We start from the raw sequence: 20,650 nt of genomic DNA on the forward strand, positions 1-20,650 counted from the left end.
GTTTAAAACAAATTCCGCGAAGTTCTCCCCAATTTGATAAAATGCACATAAGTCTTACCCAAAATATAGATGTATTCTGAAAAAAAAACCCTCAACATTGAACATTTATTTTTTATGAATATTTATAAACCTTATACAATAACAAATAACAAAATGTTACCTGGTGTCTTCAATGTACCCTTGTGTCTTCAATGTACCTTGGTGTCTTCAGTGTACCCTGGTGTCTTCAATGTACCTTGGTGTCTTCAGTGTACCCTGGTGTCTTCAATGTACCCTGGTGTCTTCAATGTACCCTAGTGCCTTCAATGTACCTTGGTGTCTTCAATGTACCCTGGTGTCTTCAATGTACCCTGGTGTCTTCAATGTACCCTGGTGTCTTCTATGTACCCTGGTGTCTTCAATGTACCTTGGTGTCTTCAATGTACCCTGGTGTCTTCAATGTACCCTGGTGTCTTCTATGTACACTGGTGTCTTCAATGTACCCTGGTGTCTTCTATGTACACAGGTGTCTTCAATGTACCCTGGTGTCTTCTATGTACCCTGGTGTCTTCTATGTACACTGGTGTCTTCAATGTACCCTGGTGTCTTCTATGTACACTGGTGTCTTCAATGTACCCTGGTGTCTTCTATGTACACTGGTGTCTTCTATGTACACTGGTGTCTTCAATGTACCCTGATGTCCTTAATGTTTCATGATATCTTAAGTGTTCTCTTGTCTCCTAATGTTCCACGATGTCGTCATTATTCCCTGGTCTCATAATGTTCCCTGGTCTCTTCAATATTTCCCGATATTTTCAATGTTTCATGGTATCAACAATGTCCTTTTCTCTTTTCAATATCCCATTGTCTATTTAAGGTTTTCTCTTTTCTTCAATGTTCTCTTGTATGTGCAACTCGCTCAAATCCTCAATAGTTCATGGTGTCTTCAATGTTCCCTGATGTGCTCCCTGATTCTCCCAATGTTCCAATGTTCTCTGATCTCTTTAATATCCCCTTGGTATCTTTATTGCTGCCGATCTCTTCTTAGTTCCAAGATATCTTCAATATTCCTTAGTTTAGTCTCCTGATTTCATCAATGTGCCCTTTTCTCGCATTCTCCCGATGTTCCAATGCTCTCTGATCTTTTTATCCTTTACACACATTCTCACACACACATCTCTAATATTAAATTAGTCCCCTCATAAGCCATTTACCGAAATGCGAGATTCAACAAGCAAATCATAGCCCACACCTGTACGGGCTTCATACTTTTTCATGAACCGGTTTGATCTGGTTTAATTACATTATTTTCAATGCTTGGCGCCAAGTGGGAAGTAGTAAGTGTCCCTTAATGAACTCGTCATATCACGGCTGGGAACAGACCCCAAATAGCCTTCCTAACACGGTCAAATAACACTCATCTATGTCCTAAATCGATAGTGTCAAAGGAAACATCACAAAACAATGCAATGGACGTGTAGGGTACACCACTCATTGTCTATTTCTCTATCATAATTATCAAAATACATCGCATTGTGAAAAACAATACGAATACTGTCATAAAGACCAAATTATAATTCAAATTCAAAATCTATTATACAGGGCAGAATATAATAAAACAAAATATTGATTTTCATGGTGATTCTTGAACAGTAATGGTCACATCACAATCTCACATGAGAGTTAAGCTGTTGATAACGGTAACACTAGGCATGTATTCAGACATCAACCACGTCTCACTTCATACTGCATCAAGAAATCGAGATGTCTAAGTATGATTATCATGTCGACCCTAAACAATTCACATGGTCTTTATCAATCTACATCATCTTTCTTGTTTATTTCTCCGAATGTGTGTAATGATTCCTGTTCATGGATCGAGGGAAAATTTTCACAAAAAGTCATGTACATGGACAGTGATTCACTCATACATCATACGGATCGTGATGTGGGTACGCGTCATAGGTAATTACCCAACACTGTTTATAAATACTTGCCGGTATTCTCTGTTATTTATCAAAGACATGGGGATTCTCCTGCTGATAACCCTAATCTTCCTCCAACAAGTGTCAGATAAATATACCAATATTAATCTATATAAGTTTTAGAGTTATACAGCGTTCTGCCTTGATACTTTTACTTTTAGTTGTTATGATTTTTTTTTATGAAAAAGTTGTATGCATGTGATGACTTTCTGAGGGATTTGTGGGCTTCGGTATACTTTATACGTCCGTGCTGGTGTTGATTTCGTAGTGCTACCCCTATATACATCTGAAGACATCCAGCCGGATGGACAGCCCAGCCTGTCAGATCTATACTATACTGCCACAGTCGTACCCCTCTTTAAATGCTGAGTATTGTATTGTTCGATGGCTCATCGACAAATTTAGTCATTTAAGGCAAATGTTGAGCTAAAGCGTAAAGCCAAAATATTATGTGACCTAGCTAATATATTAGATATGTTCATTAAGTTATGTATGTATTTTCTCCCTGAGACCGATTGACTTACTTTTACACAACCTTGAAACCATTTCCCATCTGAAGTGATTTTGATGTTGCAAGGTAGGGACACGCCTTTGTCCTTCCTCAAATACCTAAAATCAAAATTAAATCCATGTAGTATCACCAAAATTAATTTTTGATCCTGGTAATTTGGACTCTCTATCTACTTTCAATATATATAGACATGTGAATGTGATACATTCTCTACAATTGTGTTGCAGTATCGCTATTTAAACTATTGATTTCCATTACGGGCTATCGTCATGCAGTACTACCTAAGTAGGCCTATAAGTATTGATTGAAATAACGTCACCAACTAATAACAGTGTCACCAAAGCGACATGACTCTGAAGAAAGTGTTAAAAGAAAAAAAAAAGTATTTTATGATGAAAAAATAGGTGGGGGGGGCGACATGTTTATAGATAAAATTGTGCATAGAAGTTAGAAATTTTACAACGAATAGACAGTATTTCTCTCATTAATATAAAGTACTAAGATATGCAATATCGACCATGCCCTCAGACGATTACGCCAACTAAAACCCTACACCAATAATTCAAAATGTTGAAAATTAAAATCTGTATTTATTTAACACATTTACTTACCCAGTATTTTTCATACAATACACATCGGGCTTATGGTGTAGTTTTACTTTCGTTAGAAGAGTTGTGTGGTTCTCTTTAATACAGAACTTGCTTCCATTTTGATTTAAGTGTTTAGTAGTTCAAAGTCTCATAATGTTGCACTGTAACCTTTTTCGAACATTAATATATTTTTTTAATCAGGTTCGAATTATTTCATCATACCTCGGCCGATGACAGCGTTACAAGCGTATAAAGCTTGTTTTGAAGAGGACAGCGTATTGGCAGTTCCGGATTCAAAGGATGAGGAGGAGAACATCTTTACACGGAACCTTAATTGGACTGGAGATAACGAGTTTTGGACAGGGGTCTACGTTGATGTTGCTCCATGGGTATATGCCAGACGTAAGATTTGCTCTAAATATACGTGTTTCGATGTATCGAAAGAGTGTACAAAATACAACAAGATATTAAATCATTTTAATACAAATTTAGAGCTGGATACAGTAAATCTAAAAATGAAATAACCTCCATTATACAGTTTAAGTTCATGTTCTTTATTAACTTTGAGTCTTTCGACTCATCAGTATCAGACGTTCGCTTTTATCAAATTTTATACAACTGATCAGTATGGCATAATTAAAGAGACCGGTAGATGTACATGGAATTACTTATATGTATATCAGTGATGTAGGGTTGATAATCTAGGTTTTGTGTATCGTTTCTGATAACGGAAGGTCAGTTGTAGTTAACAAATTTTTCTTTAAGGCACTGCATCACTGAGAAGGAGTGATTCTGATTAATTGAAAAGGAAAGAAAAATCTTGTGTAGTTGTATGCAATGTCAACTATTACATACGATATCCTGTTATTACCATCCAAAGGCTTTGTACATTATCCTGCTACTAACCTCCAAATATAACATTCTATAACCATACCACCCTCTAAATATAACATTCTATAACCATACCACCCTCTAAATATAACATTCTATAACCATACCACGCTCTAAATATTACATTCTATAACCATACCACCCTCTAAATATAACATTCTATAACCATACCACCCTCTAAATATAACATTCTATAAACTTACCACCCTCTAAATATAGCATTCTATAACCATACCACCCTCTAAATATAACATTCTATAACCATACCACCCTCTAAATATAGCATTCTATAACCATACCACCCTCTAAATATAACATTCTATAACCTTACCACCCTCTAAATATAACATTCTATAACCTTACCACCCTCTAAATATAACATTCTATAACCAAACCACCCTCTAAATATAACATTCTATAACCTTACCACCCTCTAAATATAACATTCTATAACCTTACCACCCTCTAAATATAACATTCTATAACCATACCACCCTCTAAATATAACATTCTATAACCTTACCACCCTCCAAATATAACATTCTATAACCTTACCACCCTCTAAATATAACATTCTATAACCTTACCACCCTGTAAATATTTCATATTTTATCCTCTTACATACTCCAAATGTACATATCATATATTGTTAATATTCTCAAACTGTTGAAAAAATCTGTCCTGTTACAATCAATTTAAAGAGATATACTTTAAACGATATATCATTAACACTATAACAACCCTTCAATAGTTATATCATTAACACTATAACAAACCTTGAAATGTTATATCATTTACACTATAACAAACCTTGAAATGTTATATCATTTACACTATAACAATCCTCCAAATGTTATATCATTTACACTATAATAACCCTTCAATAGTTATATCATTAACACAATAACAACCCTCCAAATGTTATATCATTTACACTATAACAACCCTTGAAATGTTATATCATTTACACTTTAGCAACCCTCCAAATGTAAATCATTTACACCATAATTACTAATCTTCAAAAAAAAGACCACTTTTTGTTTCCAACCGATCTTTTGCCATCTTTACATTAGAGAGGTTATTGATCAAATAGTTTTAGGTTTGTTGTCATTTTATCTAAATTTTCAGTATTCCCACGCTTTACAAATAATTTTTTATGAAATGCTTGTTGGTTATAGGTACATGTAGCTTTCCTGATTGAGAGTAAGCATCTAGAAATACAATGGCTTCATGGGGGGAATTCCGTTTCAAATATGGTACTATAGGAAGCTTTGAAAACGACGTACTCTAAATAACTTGAAATCATAAAAGATTCTAATCCCAATGATTTCATATTAAATGGTAATATTTTATATTTTGTGATACGTTTCTTGATACGTTCGGCACATTATTTAGAGTATGTATCAATTGTGAATGAATGTATTTATTTTCCCTTGGTTTTTTTTTTTAATTTTTTTTTCATACCATTATTCGAAATATATTGCAGATTGTTGGACAAATATTGAAAGAACAGCACTGAATCTTACAACGAACAGTGGCTCGTTATGTTTACAGACTTGTGATTCGAATACCTTCATTGCTCTTGTACGAGTATATATTCATAATATATATGTTCCAAAAATTGGTTTACAAAAAAATATATATGTGTGTGTGTGTGTGTGTTAAATACGTGAACCGTGAAGAGTTCATCAAACATTATGTATACATGTGTTCTCTGCGATTTTAACACATGGCGGAATTAATGGTGTTTTTTTTTTTTTTGTATTTAATGCATGCAAGCGTAATGTGCCTCTGTATCTTTATCGTAAACAATAACGGAATTGACCTTAAACCCAGATTATTTAATTGAATTTTCTTTTATATTTCAACTACTACTATTCATTAATTTTTACGAAAGTATTAAAACAATTTCAGTTTCGCAGCAATATGTTCTTGAGTAATCGTAAGAGCATTATTTTCCGAGGCGGAACCGGTCTTTGTATTTGTCCAGCTCTTGTTCTTCGTGTTTTCCTCTTCCTATTGATTCTTTTCTCGTTTTGTTACTTTAGATCGGTTCGTATTTACACCTTAGAAAATATATGAAGTTTTTTCAGCGTCCCTAAACACTTAGAGCGCTACTTATCCATTATGCTGTAATTGATTACAACCTTTGGTCTGAAACATTACTGAGGAGGGCACTCATAATTAATATAAAAAAAGGAGGCATATGCAACCCCTTAGTCTAGAGGAGGGAATCCACGAATTGGGAATTTGGCTGGAATTATGGTTTAAACCGCTACTCCCCCTTATTGCCTTGATGTAAAACAACCAAATTCGATCTGAAACATCCCTGGAGGACGGCATGGAATGGCGAGTACCTGCTCAAAGTCTTTATCAGATGACCGTTTAGGCCTACGGGTATCTTGATTTCTCTTTAATTTCGTTCATTCAATTCTGAAACAATCTCCTTTGTACTTGTTGCTGACATGCCTCCCTATAAACTGCTACGTCCTCGCCTCCTCTTGCACGATATGTAGAACTTCAGATTTTCCTCTATATCAAACCAAAAGCTCGTTTCCAGCTCCGCAATTCGAGATTTTTTTGTTCGTATATAGATCTGCTGATAATCACGTACTAAATTGAAAAAAAAAATATTTCTTGCACATTAATATTTATTTTGTTGATGTGTGTGACACGTCTCTGAATTGAAGCTGTACGGATGTTCATTGTCTCCACACACTTTGTGTCAAGTCATTGTGCATTGAAACAGTCTAATTACCTCCTTGTTCCTTAGGGGCACACAACAGAAATGTTTGGCGGTAGTTTGGCGCCCAACTAAAATACCCACGGTGGTGGTATAAGGGTCTCGTGTGTCTTCGAGGGCGAAGACTTGGAAAAAAGGAGGGAGGTGTGTAGCGGGACTGGACTGGGTCGATCATCGGTGACCAGGTAGCTCAATTGGTAGAGCATCCGGCTAGTGTTCGGAGGTCCCGGGTTCGAACCCCGGTCTGGCCGCTACATTTTCTCCTCTCCTGTTACACATACATAGGTAGAAAGGGTATTGAATAAGTTGAACAACATGATGATTCCCCACCGACAGACTATACACTGACCATATAATGACACATTGTTGTTTATACCAATAAAGAAAACCGCAGCAAAATAGAATTTTTCGAGATACCATTAGTATTTTAATCACTTTTAATATAAAAGATGAAAAGAGAAGCTTAAACATTTGGACAGTTTCACAAGCTGAAAATATGTAACTGTTGGTGTTGTAAGGAACTATACGGAAGTTTCTTCATGTTTTTAATATTTCAAAATATATATCGGAGAGCATTATCTTTAATTATTTGCATATTACAGTCAAGAGTGAGAAAATGATAATTTAAGCAGGCGAATGCGTTTTATATTACATTTATTTATATGAAGAAAAAAAAATTGTGTATTTTTTTTATTTTTCAAAAATTTTTCATTACATGTAAAAAGAAAATGTCGAACACACACTCTCACTTTCACACATGTTGAAAAGGCATCATCATATAAAAATTAGTCATAAGCATTTGTTTATATGAATATATAGCATATTTGTTAAATCTATCTGTCATCAAAATTGCAAAGATATGTATTTAACCTGTTGAATTTAAAGAATTTAAAGGGGTTTTTTTCAATAGAAAAACCAGTGCATATGTATATCGGATTGGTACGTACAAGCTAGTCATGGAGATTATGCGCCGCAGGTCTGGTGTAACAGTGAGTGTAACGGAGATGGTGGAAGGTGCGGAGGACAGAAGGTATACACGCAGTATAGTCGATGTAAGTAATGATTTTATATATGTAGTTATCAAAATGTCTGTAGACTTACTGACAAGCTGATTTATTGATCAAACTTTCAGATATTAGTAAGAATATATATTTTAGAGCAAAGAGAATACAGAATATGAATTGGCATTTGTATATTACATCCTCACACAAGGTCACCTAATTCAATTGACCTATGAGTGATATCAACCGTAGTCGATAGCAAAAACGCATGAACATAAAAAGATGTCCTGTAAATGATCGCTTATGAGGGTTAAAGTGTTTATCCCATTAGAGGGACCTGTCGTGATGACCTTCGATGTGCTAACGAGTCGATATTATATTTCATAAATTGCATAATGCTCGAGACGTTTCACATTGACAAATCGGTCGTGCGGGCTAAATGGTTGGTACAGTGAGTGCTGGTGTAAGTGTAAATAAGATGTTTATATTTCCTTCATAATAATCATATATTCTTGTTTGGGTGTTGTTTATGTGTGCAATTTTGTTCTAAGGGAACTTGTTTGGAAATACATATGTTTTCCACCCCTTTTTATTTTTTCTTCTCTCTTTTTGATTAAATTTTTTATTATTACTTCTTTAAATCCATTATCCCTCGCTGTCAAATTGAATCACTCAATTATTGATAAAGACAACTTGTTTATTAAAATACATCAACGACGAAAATAATTCTCTATTGTTTTGGGTTTTTTTTTCCTTTTTTGGGGGGGGGGGGGGGGGTCTTTCTTTCTTTTTTGTTTTATATATATTATAATCAAAATATGTAAGTAAGGTTCACAATCAGAACTAATGAAGGTATTAACCTTTACAACTGAACGAACATATAGGTAAGTTTTTTTCATTTGACCTGTTTGCATTCGGACGTTGAGAATATGTGTTAAACAGGAACTATATTCATTAAGTGTACAAACAATACCATTGTATATATACATATTGATTCATTACTATTTTTTTAAAATCACATCGATTGAATGTAATATCGCAGCAAGTTACTCTACAACAGAAGCTTAAACTTTTGGAGAGCGGTAACAAAAAAAATCGCATTCTGTAAAAATCATTTAAGCCTTTTGTTTGAATATAATCATATTTTTTCGTTGTCGGCGCTGCATCATTAAGAAATGGGGATCAACCTCGTTGGTCATACCAGTAATCGACCTTGTACATTTTTTTTTTAAATACGTCGCAGACATGAAAGTGTTATTAGTCCCCTGCCGTTTGAAAAACGGGGGGCTATAGGTTTACCCTCCGTCCGTCTGTCTGTCCGTCAGTCTGTCTGTCCGTCTGTCTGTCTAGATCTGTCACGCAATAGTTGTCCGGACAACTCCTTCTAAAGCACTACTCCGATTTTAATGAAACTTGGTATACATGATCAGTATAACATGAAGTTGTGCATCCCACATTTTTTTCGAAAAAAACAATTTCCTAAATGGCCGCCGACTTCTCATTGGTTGAGACTTGTCCGGACAATCCCAAAGTACTACTCCGATTTAACGAAACTTGGTATACGTTATCAGTATAACACGTAGTTTAAAAAATGGGAAATAAATAGTTGCACTCCTGGGTCAGGCAGGGGACTTTGTATTGCTGTTGCAATACTATCCATCCTTGTTTTATTTTATTTTGATAACACATTAAGAATATATTCCTTTATCTCTTCCTTTTCCCTTATTTTCTTATGTCACAACAGTGTACTTTGTATATGACTATCCTGTTACAGGTCATGGGAAAGCGTGTCCGGTCGACTTCAACCTGGAGTTTAACTGTGCGTACGTCGATTTGTCTGGTACAATAAAGGCGGCTTCGTGTGAGGAACAACACTTCCATGTCTGTGTTATAGGTAAGGGTAGCATAGGGTTTACATTTATAAGTTCTTCTGGTAGTTAGACGTCATCTATTCTGACAGCTGCTTAGTCGGCGTCTCATTAACTGCATCATTTATTTTTTTTTGACAAGAAATTGAGAAAAGCTGAATGGGTTAACGGAGGGATCAGATATGGTTTCTCTGTATTCTGTAAATGGAGCTCGGAAACTGAAGAGTTCTAGTATTTGTCTAGGGCAAGAAGGAGAAACAGAACTCAGAAAAAGGTAGACGGAGTTAAATATAAAGACACTACATGTAATATTGATACCAATTATACAAATCCCCCACTTCAAAATGGGCCCATATTTATCACAGAGCTGGCCATTTCCTAAGGTTTCTAATTTCTAATGTCCTTTTCATCATCCAGTAGATAAAGGATATCAGGAAACCTTCTCCAAGTATGTAATCAATCGCCTTTTAGATGATTTAGCGAGATGCATTAGGCTACAGGCTCTTGATACGTTCTGGACTATTACCCAGAATGAAATCGAACCTTGGGGTTGAATATTTCAGTCTTGTTCAAATGCTTATATGAAGCCCCTGTGTTCTTCAACATCGACTAAACAAATCAACGAAAATCTGAGAAACTATCTCAAAATCTGCAGGGAGGATGCGATATAACGACCTGAAGCAAAATAGATCACTCTTACCATTTCAAACAAACTTACCAATGTCAATACTACTGCTGTAAAATTGTCTGTGTGTTATATGCAAAGGGAACGACGAAACACTAGAGATGTTTGTCAATGCTGCATATGCATTGGAGAAGAGGTCCTGGGACGATTCAAATACCTTCTGTCGGATAAAAGGCGGCGTGCTTGCTGATGTAAGAGAAAACCAGAAATCGCTTGAGAGAATTGCCAAAGAACTGAACATTACCAACTCAAAACCAACTTTCTGGGTGGCACTTAATAGAGCGAACACCCCAACAAAGCAAATAACAGGTACGGTATAAAATTACGAACATCCGTTATCCTAAACTCAGCTACAATTAAACTGTATCAATATCATTATTTTAAAAATAGCATTGCAATTATGATGCAGGATTTCTAGTAAAATTATACAGATCGACACAGCACTAGAAAAAGGCGAAATGAACCAAACAACCCTAGGCGGCCGGGGTTCGATTTCCCGATTAAAAATGTGCCCACATGGGGATTTTTCCGCATCCTCTGGTTTCTTCCCAAATAAAACTCATCGCACGCTTCCGCCCGTGCAAACAATAGTGATTAAACGCATAGAAGTAGGTGATACATGTTGATGGCGAAACAACAGTTGACCTTTTCATTGTTGACAAAAAACCCTTTCTGTCATATGCCTTTTCCGATTTTTCGTATAAATATATTTGAAGCTTACTACGTATACGCCGAAAAAAATATGTAGAGGCTTTCTCTTAACTGACTAACTTTAGTTTTCTCGAGTGTTCAGACAGGTACGTACATAGATACATGTACCTCCCTGATACATTTGTTCGGAAATGAGGGGCTGCGGTGCCCGAATGGTTAAAGTTTCCCGACACTTTATCACTAGCCCTCCACTTCTGGGTTGCGAGTTTGAAACCTACGTGGGGCAGTTGCCAGATACTGACCGTAGGCCGGTAGTTTTTTCTCCGGGTACTCCGGCTTTCCTCCACCACTAAATCTTGGCACGTCCTTAAATGACCCTGGCTTTTAATAGGACGTTAAACAAAATTAACCAATTAAACCAATGTTCGGAAATGAGAAAACACCGTATCGTATTTATTTGCCAGTTGAAGATTTCAGCAGATAATTATTTGTTTCTGAACAACCAAACGGCAAGTGAAAATGGTGAATGATCATATTTGTATAAAGCACGTTTTAGGTTAAAGCAGTCACATCTGAGTCTATACATATGAAGCAAGCAACTTCAGGTCAAAGCTCTGGCTTCTAGAATAACATCGAATATCAGTCATTATTTTCGACTTCCATTTGACTGAAAGAATATACAATGTATAGTCAATATATCGTCAGTTACACTAATGTCAGAGAGAATAAATTACTGTAAAGTATGTTTTTAATCATTTATCCACTGAGAGTCTTTATCCTGAAAATTGGGCATCAATTGCACATCTAAATATCTTAGACCATATGACCTAAATGTTAGTTTATATAGCTTGTCTCGTATTATTGTAAAATTTACAATTACTGCAAAAAGCACACTTAGAAAGGTAGAAGGACCCAAACTGGTCATTTGACCACGATTCCAGCCACCTGAATTATTTCTAACTGAATTTAATCGAAATTCTATAAATTCCTCGTCTAAACTTTTAGACTTCATTATAAGGTTCGACATTGTTAACTACACTGTAGTCCTCTAAAATGATTTTAATTCTCCTTAACCATTCTTCGAAGGTAGTGTTGTATCGGTAAAGCATTTGACACTTTTGTCTTCTTTTCCGCTTCCGGTTTCTCTTTAGACGTGTGGGACCCAACCTAGGTACGACAACTCAATTAACCCATTCTAATTAAATTAGACTTGTAATTTCCATTCCTCCTCCATACTCTACGACAAACTACAATACACGATCTAAAAATATCTCGTTGGAGGTCATCTCAGCATTACCTTTGAGCTTCAAATATTAGCAAATGAAAATGGTCAATGACGTCATTATTCAACCAATGACAACGAGTCTAGTAGTAGCTTCGGTTGCGTCTCCCGAGTATCTAAGCTCGATCTAGCGCTTGATTAGAAATACATACAATTCCACAAGCATAATTGGTAGACTCTCTGAACGGCACATGTAATAGAAAAGTTGCTAATCCTCTGGACGTTACATTGAAAGAAGAATAGAAAACGATTAAATAATATCTCGTTGACAAGGACGGATTGTGCTGCTAACTGGAAATGGAAAATCGTTTCCCTTTTTAAACATTTTTTTTCTTCACAATACTGTTTCACTGTCTATCGCTCGTGCGGTGAAGGAAAAATCACACGGACAGTACATGTTTGTTAAACTATAAATTCATCGAGGTTTTCTTGGTGAGCCGGTAGGGCGAAGCCATATTGTTTAACGTTACTATCGACCATCGGAATACCTCAGGAACGTGACGTCAGTATTTTTATTTCCGAAGAACGAAATAACACTGACAATTACATAGGCTGCGCACTGATTGGTTGAGCTGAAAGGTCATGCTGAGATGACCTCCTATGGGAAGTTGCTAGATCTTGTATTGCAGTGTATCTTAGAGAAGCTGAAATTACATGTCTGATTATAATTAGATTGAGATACGACCGATCGTCAACTATGCCTTTTGACACTTTTTTCTGCTGTGTTTTTTTTTCCATCTATTTCTAATCTAATGCAGCAAAATGCATATTTTCAAAATCTTTTCCGCTACAGCAGCAGCTAGAATCCAAATATATTACCAAATACAAATGTAACACATGTCTTTACTGTGACCAGTTTAGACCTTGTGCAGATGATCCTGCTCAAACATTTTAACCATTCTAAATAACTGCTAGTGTTTATGGTCTCTCACACTTTTAGGAAGTTCCTCGTTCAATACTTACGCGCGGTGTTTCTACATCAAACATGATGGAAGTCGTTCTAGACACAAGAATTGTGACGACATGGCATTTGCTTCCTGTAGGAAAAAAGGTAAGTGTTTTTAATCGTTTGTTTCCGTTTGTGCTCATATGTAACAATCTTACAGGCATCATTGAGGAAGAATAGTTAAATTCCATTTAATTTTATTAAACAAATATCTTGAATGCATGACGTGTATACAGTATCATGGTATATCGGTAAAATAAGGTTTGAAGGAATATATTTTAGTTTAATAATGTATTTCCTGATATTTCTTGATATCTCCTTTAACGGAAGACGCAATCTCCCATATGGATCTCACTCCGACCAAAGACGATAGTAGTTCTGAGGAAAATAGCACGTCTAGCATCCAAGTCACTGATATCTCGATTGGTATGTTATCTTTGCTGTCTCCTTTCAATATAGCATATTACATTATCTTTATTTTAATCACACACTAGTTGGACTTTCGGTACACACTCTGTCGTGCACCGAGTGCCATTCCTATATGAAAGGCCAAATCCATCAAGCAAACATTTTTGTAGGATATATGTACAACATCAAATAAAAAAATCATAACAGATTGCTAAAATAGGCTATAAAGGAATATTATGTCAATGATTATCATTGCATTTCCGGTATTTTTTTATTTTTTTTTTACATTTGACAACAGAATCCCTGTTAAAACTAATATGGCATCTCAGACCAAAGACATCACGTCTAGCGGACAGGTTACTGGTCGCACCTTCTACTTGATAAACATGATGACGTGACGTAATTGAATCGTTGGCGTGACGTCATTGTATTGTGACATGATTTCATAAAATAGTTGAGAGCTTGCTAAGTACAGGTGTAGCTCGTCTCAATTCTGAGATGATTTTAGAATACATGTATATCTGTTCAGTGTTGGAGGGAAAATCAATAATTTTGTTAATATTTTTCTTTTTTTTTCTCTTCAATTTTTAGTTGTAGTTGATAACTTAATATGTTTTCTTTATGAAACGGTAAAATGATTATAAAATACTGTTCTAAAATATGTAAAAGAAAAGAATACTAAAAACATAGGGATTACACAGCTAAGTATTTTACTATATATTATTGCTAAACATTTTTGCTATATAAGACCGCAGCTTTTTGCACCCGAAGGGCCCAAGAGCGAACCATAACACGTTCATCATCTATATTTCCACTCAATCCTTTACCCAATAAACTTTGAAATCGTGTCCCTCGAGAATAGTCTCGCGCCCAAAGAAGAAACTGCCATGTTTGAAATCTCGATTCCTACAAGACGAGATCTGAATGATTTATTCATTTTTTTTTTTTTTTTTTACTTTCATCGGGGTATGAAACAAATTTTGTTTGCAAACTGTATGAATCCGCGTAGCGGATTCTTATAGAAGTTTGCAAACAAAATTTGTTTCATTGACATCAACGCTTATAATTAATTTTTGAAAATAATTGTTTAATTTAAGACATGTTTTATGTACAATTTTACTGGTTTTATATGGGATTCTTTTTCTCAAATCAATACGCAACGTCAATTGTATTGTGACGTAACATTTTTCGCGCCATTTATTTATTTTTCTTTCATAGAAAAATGAAAAAGAATTTTTCGACCAATCACATTTGAGTATTTACCATGAAAACAAAGAAAAATTGATTATAGCTCATTGAAACAAAGAACTTGAAGTCTATAATTTACTTTCAATTCTCGAAATATTCATACATTCATGGGAAAGACATGATGCAACCAAACGGTACTGTTTCTATTTTCATTTTGACTGACGAGGTAAATATATTTGGGGAATTTGATTGGGTTTTACAGCGAGAATGTGTAGCATAGTAGTATGTCTTATTCCGTACCCATTCCAATCAAGTTTTCCTCTGGAGAATTGGTAAAGATAGCATATAAATCAACAATACACTTATACAGACATGTTTCATATGTACATATATATCAGAATATATTGTAAATGATATGTTTGTACTATATTGCGAATAAAGACGCATTAACTTGCTTTCTATCAATTATCGCACTGAATTCACTAAAAGAATTATAAAAATCAGTTTGGTTTAACTAAATGTAACGCTATTCAATGACACAAGATTTGATTTACTTATCATACGTAAGCTTGTGGCATTTACGGTCAAGGGTGCAATGAAGACATTATGTGTGGTAAAGGTATGTCTTGTGTACATTATGGTGGGAACCATTACTGTTCATGTGTAGATGGGTGGTATTGGGATCAATCATGACAACATTGCCAGCAGGGTATATAACATAGATATATCTCTACCACCTAATATGTTCCCCGATTCAGATTGGGAAAGTTCTTTAATATTAACATCTCACCCCCGTGATTGATTTGAAGAACAGGATGTAATTTCGTTTCTGTACCAGTAATGAACAATTTGTTTTAGCAATGATGACAGATTATTCATTGACAAGACAGATATGTCAGAGACATCAGTATATTAATACATAGAACTACATTCAAAACAGATAATACATACCCTTATATATACTTTGAGCTACTGCTCCGATCACATAATTATAACATAACGACAATTATTTCGTTATTTTGTCATCAATGTCAAGAGTTCAAAGTATAAGGTATCTCTACCACCTAATATGTTTTATTTTGAAATGACAAATATATCTACATTTCAATCAATGGCTCTGTGCCAGATTATTATGTGGTAGGCAGTAAGGTTTATTTATTTATTTATATTTAATTTTTATTTATATTTTTTTATATATACACTTGTAAATATATATAATGATAAGGAGGTAACTATTTTCATTTGTTTTTAGAATATAAACTGCATTGATAGTGAATGTCACAAAATCAGATTACTTATTTTTGTGCATAGATTAAACGTATAAATGTACGTCGATTAATATTAGCATTTATTAAAATTTGACTAATGTCTTGACTTATAGTTAGTTTCCCTTATCTTTCTGTTTTATGTAAACAGTTACCACATATATTTTTAAACGTTTTCCCACGTTTTCCCACGGTTTCCCCATATCAATTAATATAATTTTGATAAGGCAGAACTCTTTGATATACAATGATAAATTGAGAAGTTGAATGCGACAATGATGAAGAATACTGACTTTGAATTGCTCCATCCCTCTATTTCATATAGAAAAAAAATCACTGGCAATTTTCTGGCAGTTTGTGGTTTTATTTTACAGGTGTAGTAACGACGGTACTGCTGACAACAGTAATAGTCGTCGCTGCGATGACCGTTTACATTGGAAAATTAAGGTAATCATTTTTTCGAATTAATTCAGTAATGTTCCAATGTGCAAATGAATACATATCGACTTGCTATATAAAGTATTCCTCGCGAGGGAAATTCAGATATCTTGTCCGACGTACATGTCCTCACTCTGCACATATGAAGATAATTATCCTACCGTAATCAATGAGAAATGGTCAGTAATTGCCCTCATTACTGAGAATTATTCTGGCGACAATTGATGAAAAACGATCAACGTATTTCGAAGTAATTATCCTCAATCCTGTAAATATTTTTTTTTTTTTTTTTTTAGGAAAATCATTTCTGCGGACAATATTGAAGACAACAACCGAACAAATACCGACACACAACAACAGATAGTCCCGGATCGCTCGAATGAGGACGAGGATGGATACGAGATTCCTAACGTCGTCGTTAATGACTACGTCGAGTTAGTCGATATAAGTAACTACGATGAAATGAGTAGTTACGAGTGGTTTCAGGGACCGGATACCAGTGAGAATCCATACAGACAACTTAATTCAGGGGAAGACACTGTTCAGGGCTCTTCACCGTTAGGGCATTATGAGAGTTTAGACACCGGCTCTAGGTCTGCTAATAACACGTACACCTCCCTGACCTGAGATCAAAAGCTTGAAATTGAACATGACCATACCTATTACTTATTGTTTATTCATTTCTGATGTTATTTGTTTTGTATTTTCATGGATTCGTTTCGCCCTATCAAGTGTGCACAAGTAGAAATATTGTTCATTATACATATATATATATCGACATTAAGTATAGAATGAAATTGGCACTAGCTTGCACATTTGTTCGAAATCCTCATACAGCCGTCTGTCAGTGAAATTTTCACAACATAATACTAGTTTTACAGCTAACTCGTTACCTGATTAAATTATGTTGATCATTTTTCGAGTTTTAACAAATCTAACTCTGCTTCTGCTAAGTCTGCTGTAAACAATATGTTTTGTGAAATCCAAATGATACAGTACCACAGTTTAACTTGATCACTATTAAGTGCCAGAGAAAAAATCGATTGAACCCTTGAATAGAGGAATGTAGTAAAGCCTAAATCTAAGAAGCTGTGAGACTCTTCGCCTGAAACTTTTTTTTATGAAATTAGTTTCATGATGCTGTTTATGCACGTAGAGTAATATCGAAATTGTACTTACAAGTGTATCCTATAATTAGTTAGTAACCATATACAGTTTTTGTATTACGTTATTTACTGACTAGAAATCAAGCTTTGATAAAACAATCTGGCATCTCTAGTTTTACACAGGATGCCGTATTGAATTTAGTTTATGATAGCAATATACATTTATTTATTATATATTATTTCTTTTGTTTTCAATGCAAAATTTTGAATGCATATTTGCACATATCATTCTGCGAGAACAAAACGTTATTACTAAAAAAATCGATTTGAATGTCTTGCATGATTTTTTCTTTTTTATCGTAGAATCATTTGTCAAATTAAACATAAACATTGCAAAAAATACAATTTATATAGTTTTTAATCTGAAATTCATATACTCTAAAAACCTCCAGAAATCAAAATTTCATTTTAATTAGGGACGGATGCTTGAACCAGCTAAGGCTATATATTCACATGTATGTCGGACGCAATTGTCATCTAACATTGATGATAAGAAAATTGTTTATAATATATATAAGTATATGTTTATGGATTTTGTTATATAAAAGTGTTTGAAGTGTGATTGTGTGTTACTTAATGTTGCCGAAAGGGTATTTTTTACTGACTGTATTATCAATCAGCTGGCTGAAACTATGTTTTATTATACAGTGCATTAATAATCTTCCACATACCCCCCTGAATTTACAAGTACATAACACACTCATTGCAAAGCACATGATTATGATACATAAAATAGATATTTGATCAAATGTAAAAAAAAAAAAGACTAATATGTGAACTCGAGGTTAAACTACAGATATCTGGTTAACTGTCACCAATGTTAACATCAGGCGGATATCTGGTAAAATGCTATCAGCATTAGAAACATTATCATAAATGTCGAGGACATAACAATTCACCTGCAGTATATACCAACCGCAATCTGTGAGATCTGAAACACAAAAAAATACACGCAAGATATGAACACAAGATAACAGAAACGTATATTCATATCTAAACTTGTTTCCGCTCCGCGAGGAAACTATACGACGAGTTTGAATGTTACTGTGAATCAATATTAGCAACAGGCAAATACATAGAATAGGTAACTGCATTATAAGCGATATTAGCCGGTATTCCGGTTATATATATGCTATTTATGTCGAAATCTTCATCACGATAACAAAGTCACGACTTAGCTATGTTTTTTGCTACCTATAATGAGTCACAAGTATATATCAAGAACAACAGAGAAGAACTGTTTCCAGTAAATGTCATTTTATTAAATGACGAATAACATGGCAGGCATGGTAACAACAATGTCGGCCATGCTGCCTAAACATATTTACAACATAAACAGTATCTTCATATTATATACAACATAAACAATATCTTGATCTTATATAGCCAAAAAGGTGGAGCACAAAATACGCCAACAACATACAGTATTTTGATATTATTTACAACCTAAGCATAAAATACGCCTATTATATAGCCAAAAAAGTGGAGGACAAACTACGCCTGAGATGAAGTACAGCTTTTAAAAAGAAGGGTGGGATGGTGGGACAACGAAATTCCGAGCACCAGTCTTTTGAAAGTAAATATCAGAAATGATCACGTGGCATGAATCCGACTGTCTGATTGGATGTCGGATCATGTGTGGGTGTACTTGGTTCCCCTCCATCGTGTCATGATCGTATTACCGTCATCGATTACGGGTTTATTTTTTTGTGGGAGAACTCGATTTACTTCAGCCGTGTTATATAAGTAATCACTCCATTAATTTGGCTACTTAAATTACACACATACATAATATTACGATGTACAACATAAATTTATTTATTTGCATAAATTGTATTTATGTCGAAATCTTCATCACGATAACAAAGTCACGACTTAGCTATGTTTTTTGCTACCTATAATGAGTCACAAGTATATATCAAGAACAACAGAGAAGAACTGTTTCCAGTAAATGTCATTTTATTAAATGACGAATAACATGGCAGGCATGGTAACAACAATGTCGGCCATGCTGCCTAAACATATTTACAACATAAACAGTATCTTCATATTATATACAACATAAACAATATCTTGATCTTATATAGCCAAAAAGGTGGAGCACAAAATACGCCACATGACTGTAATGATTTGGGTCATTTCAGGCCCGCGCCACCCATTCTATCAATGAAGGGGTGGTAATTCAAACGTATGTTATACCCTTATAGTCTTACACTTAGAGAATAACTTGAGATATAAATGTCACGGGGAATCTACCGTTTACATATAATAGTACAGGGATATCAATATACGTTTGTAAAATTATCTTACACCCGGTGTTTATGTTGTCTAAGAAAGATTCCAGACAGGTGGAAAACACAAAGGGTTGTCAAAGAATACCGTACATTCTCTTTTGGTTTCGCAAAGATCATTCATATATGTTTACTATTATCCAATAACTTGTCAAAAAGTTTAATATCATTCCTGATTTAGGTAAGGGACATGCATATACTGTAGTGTACTACTGACGTATTGAGCGAGGACATTATGCCGAAAACAGGCAGGTACAATTAGTCAAGAGGAAAACCTTCTTCCCATTGTCGTCCATAACCAATCTAATACAAATGTAGATGGCTATTCTCACTACGTTGCATGAACATCTAACAAAATCTCATAAGGGGTCACGTTCTGATGACCTTTTGGATTAGCCAATCAAAAGACTACTTCCAGAATCTTGGAAGTGAATTTTATATGTCTGAATTAGCATGACTAGAGTGTATAGACTGCATAATATGTCAATTTGTTTTAAGTCATTTCGTCCCACAAAGCATATAGCTATATGTACATGCTGTGACCAAATGATTTGCTTCGTTGACATCGACAATTCGCCCTAAAAGTAAAAAAAAAACCGGGCACATCTCGAAGGTCATCAGAATGTGACCCCTTATGGGATGCTGTTAGATGTTCATGTAACGTAGTGAGAATGGCCATCTGGATTTTAATTAGATTGGTCCACAACATGACTACACGTCACTGGGAGAGATCCAGTCGCCAAACACGTACACGTCATTCGG

General features: G+C 34.8%; 2 protein-coding genes across 2 annotated transcripts; both read left to right on the forward strand.

Annotated features, from left to right (window-relative positions):
- The first annotated feature begins 3,270 nt into the window (after positions 1–3,270).
- LOC117343772 lies at positions 3,271–9,641 on the forward strand. The gene is made up of 3 exons (XM_033906267.1): positions 3,271–3,467; positions 7,610–7,751; positions 9,475–9,641. Exons 1-3 carry the CDS (start codon positions 3,366–3,368, stop codon positions 9,639–9,641), a joined length of 411 nt encoding a protein of 136 aa, XP_033762158.1. The 5' UTR covers positions 3,271–3,365.
- A 671-nt stretch (positions 9,642–10,312) lies between these two features.
- On the forward strand, positions 10,313–18,159 carry LOC117322456. Its single transcript, XM_033877381.1, has 5 exons — positions 10,313–10,562; positions 13,127–13,237; positions 13,463–13,558; positions 16,368–16,440; positions 16,728–18,159. The coding sequence occupies exons 1-5, from the start codon at positions 10,355–10,357 to the stop codon at positions 17,056–17,058; spliced, it is 819 nt and encodes a 272-aa protein (XP_033733272.1). The 5' UTR covers positions 10,313–10,354; the 3' UTR covers positions 17,059–18,159.
- Positions 18,160–20,650: the final 2,491 nt, after the last annotated feature.

Source organism: Pecten maximus, chromosome 2, assembly GCF_902652985.1.
Source record: "Pecten maximus chromosome 2, xPecMax1.1, whole genome shotgun sequence".
In the NCBI taxonomy this organism is placed as follows: domain Eukaryota; kingdom Metazoa; phylum Mollusca; class Bivalvia; order Pectinida; family Pectinidae; genus Pecten; species Pecten maximus.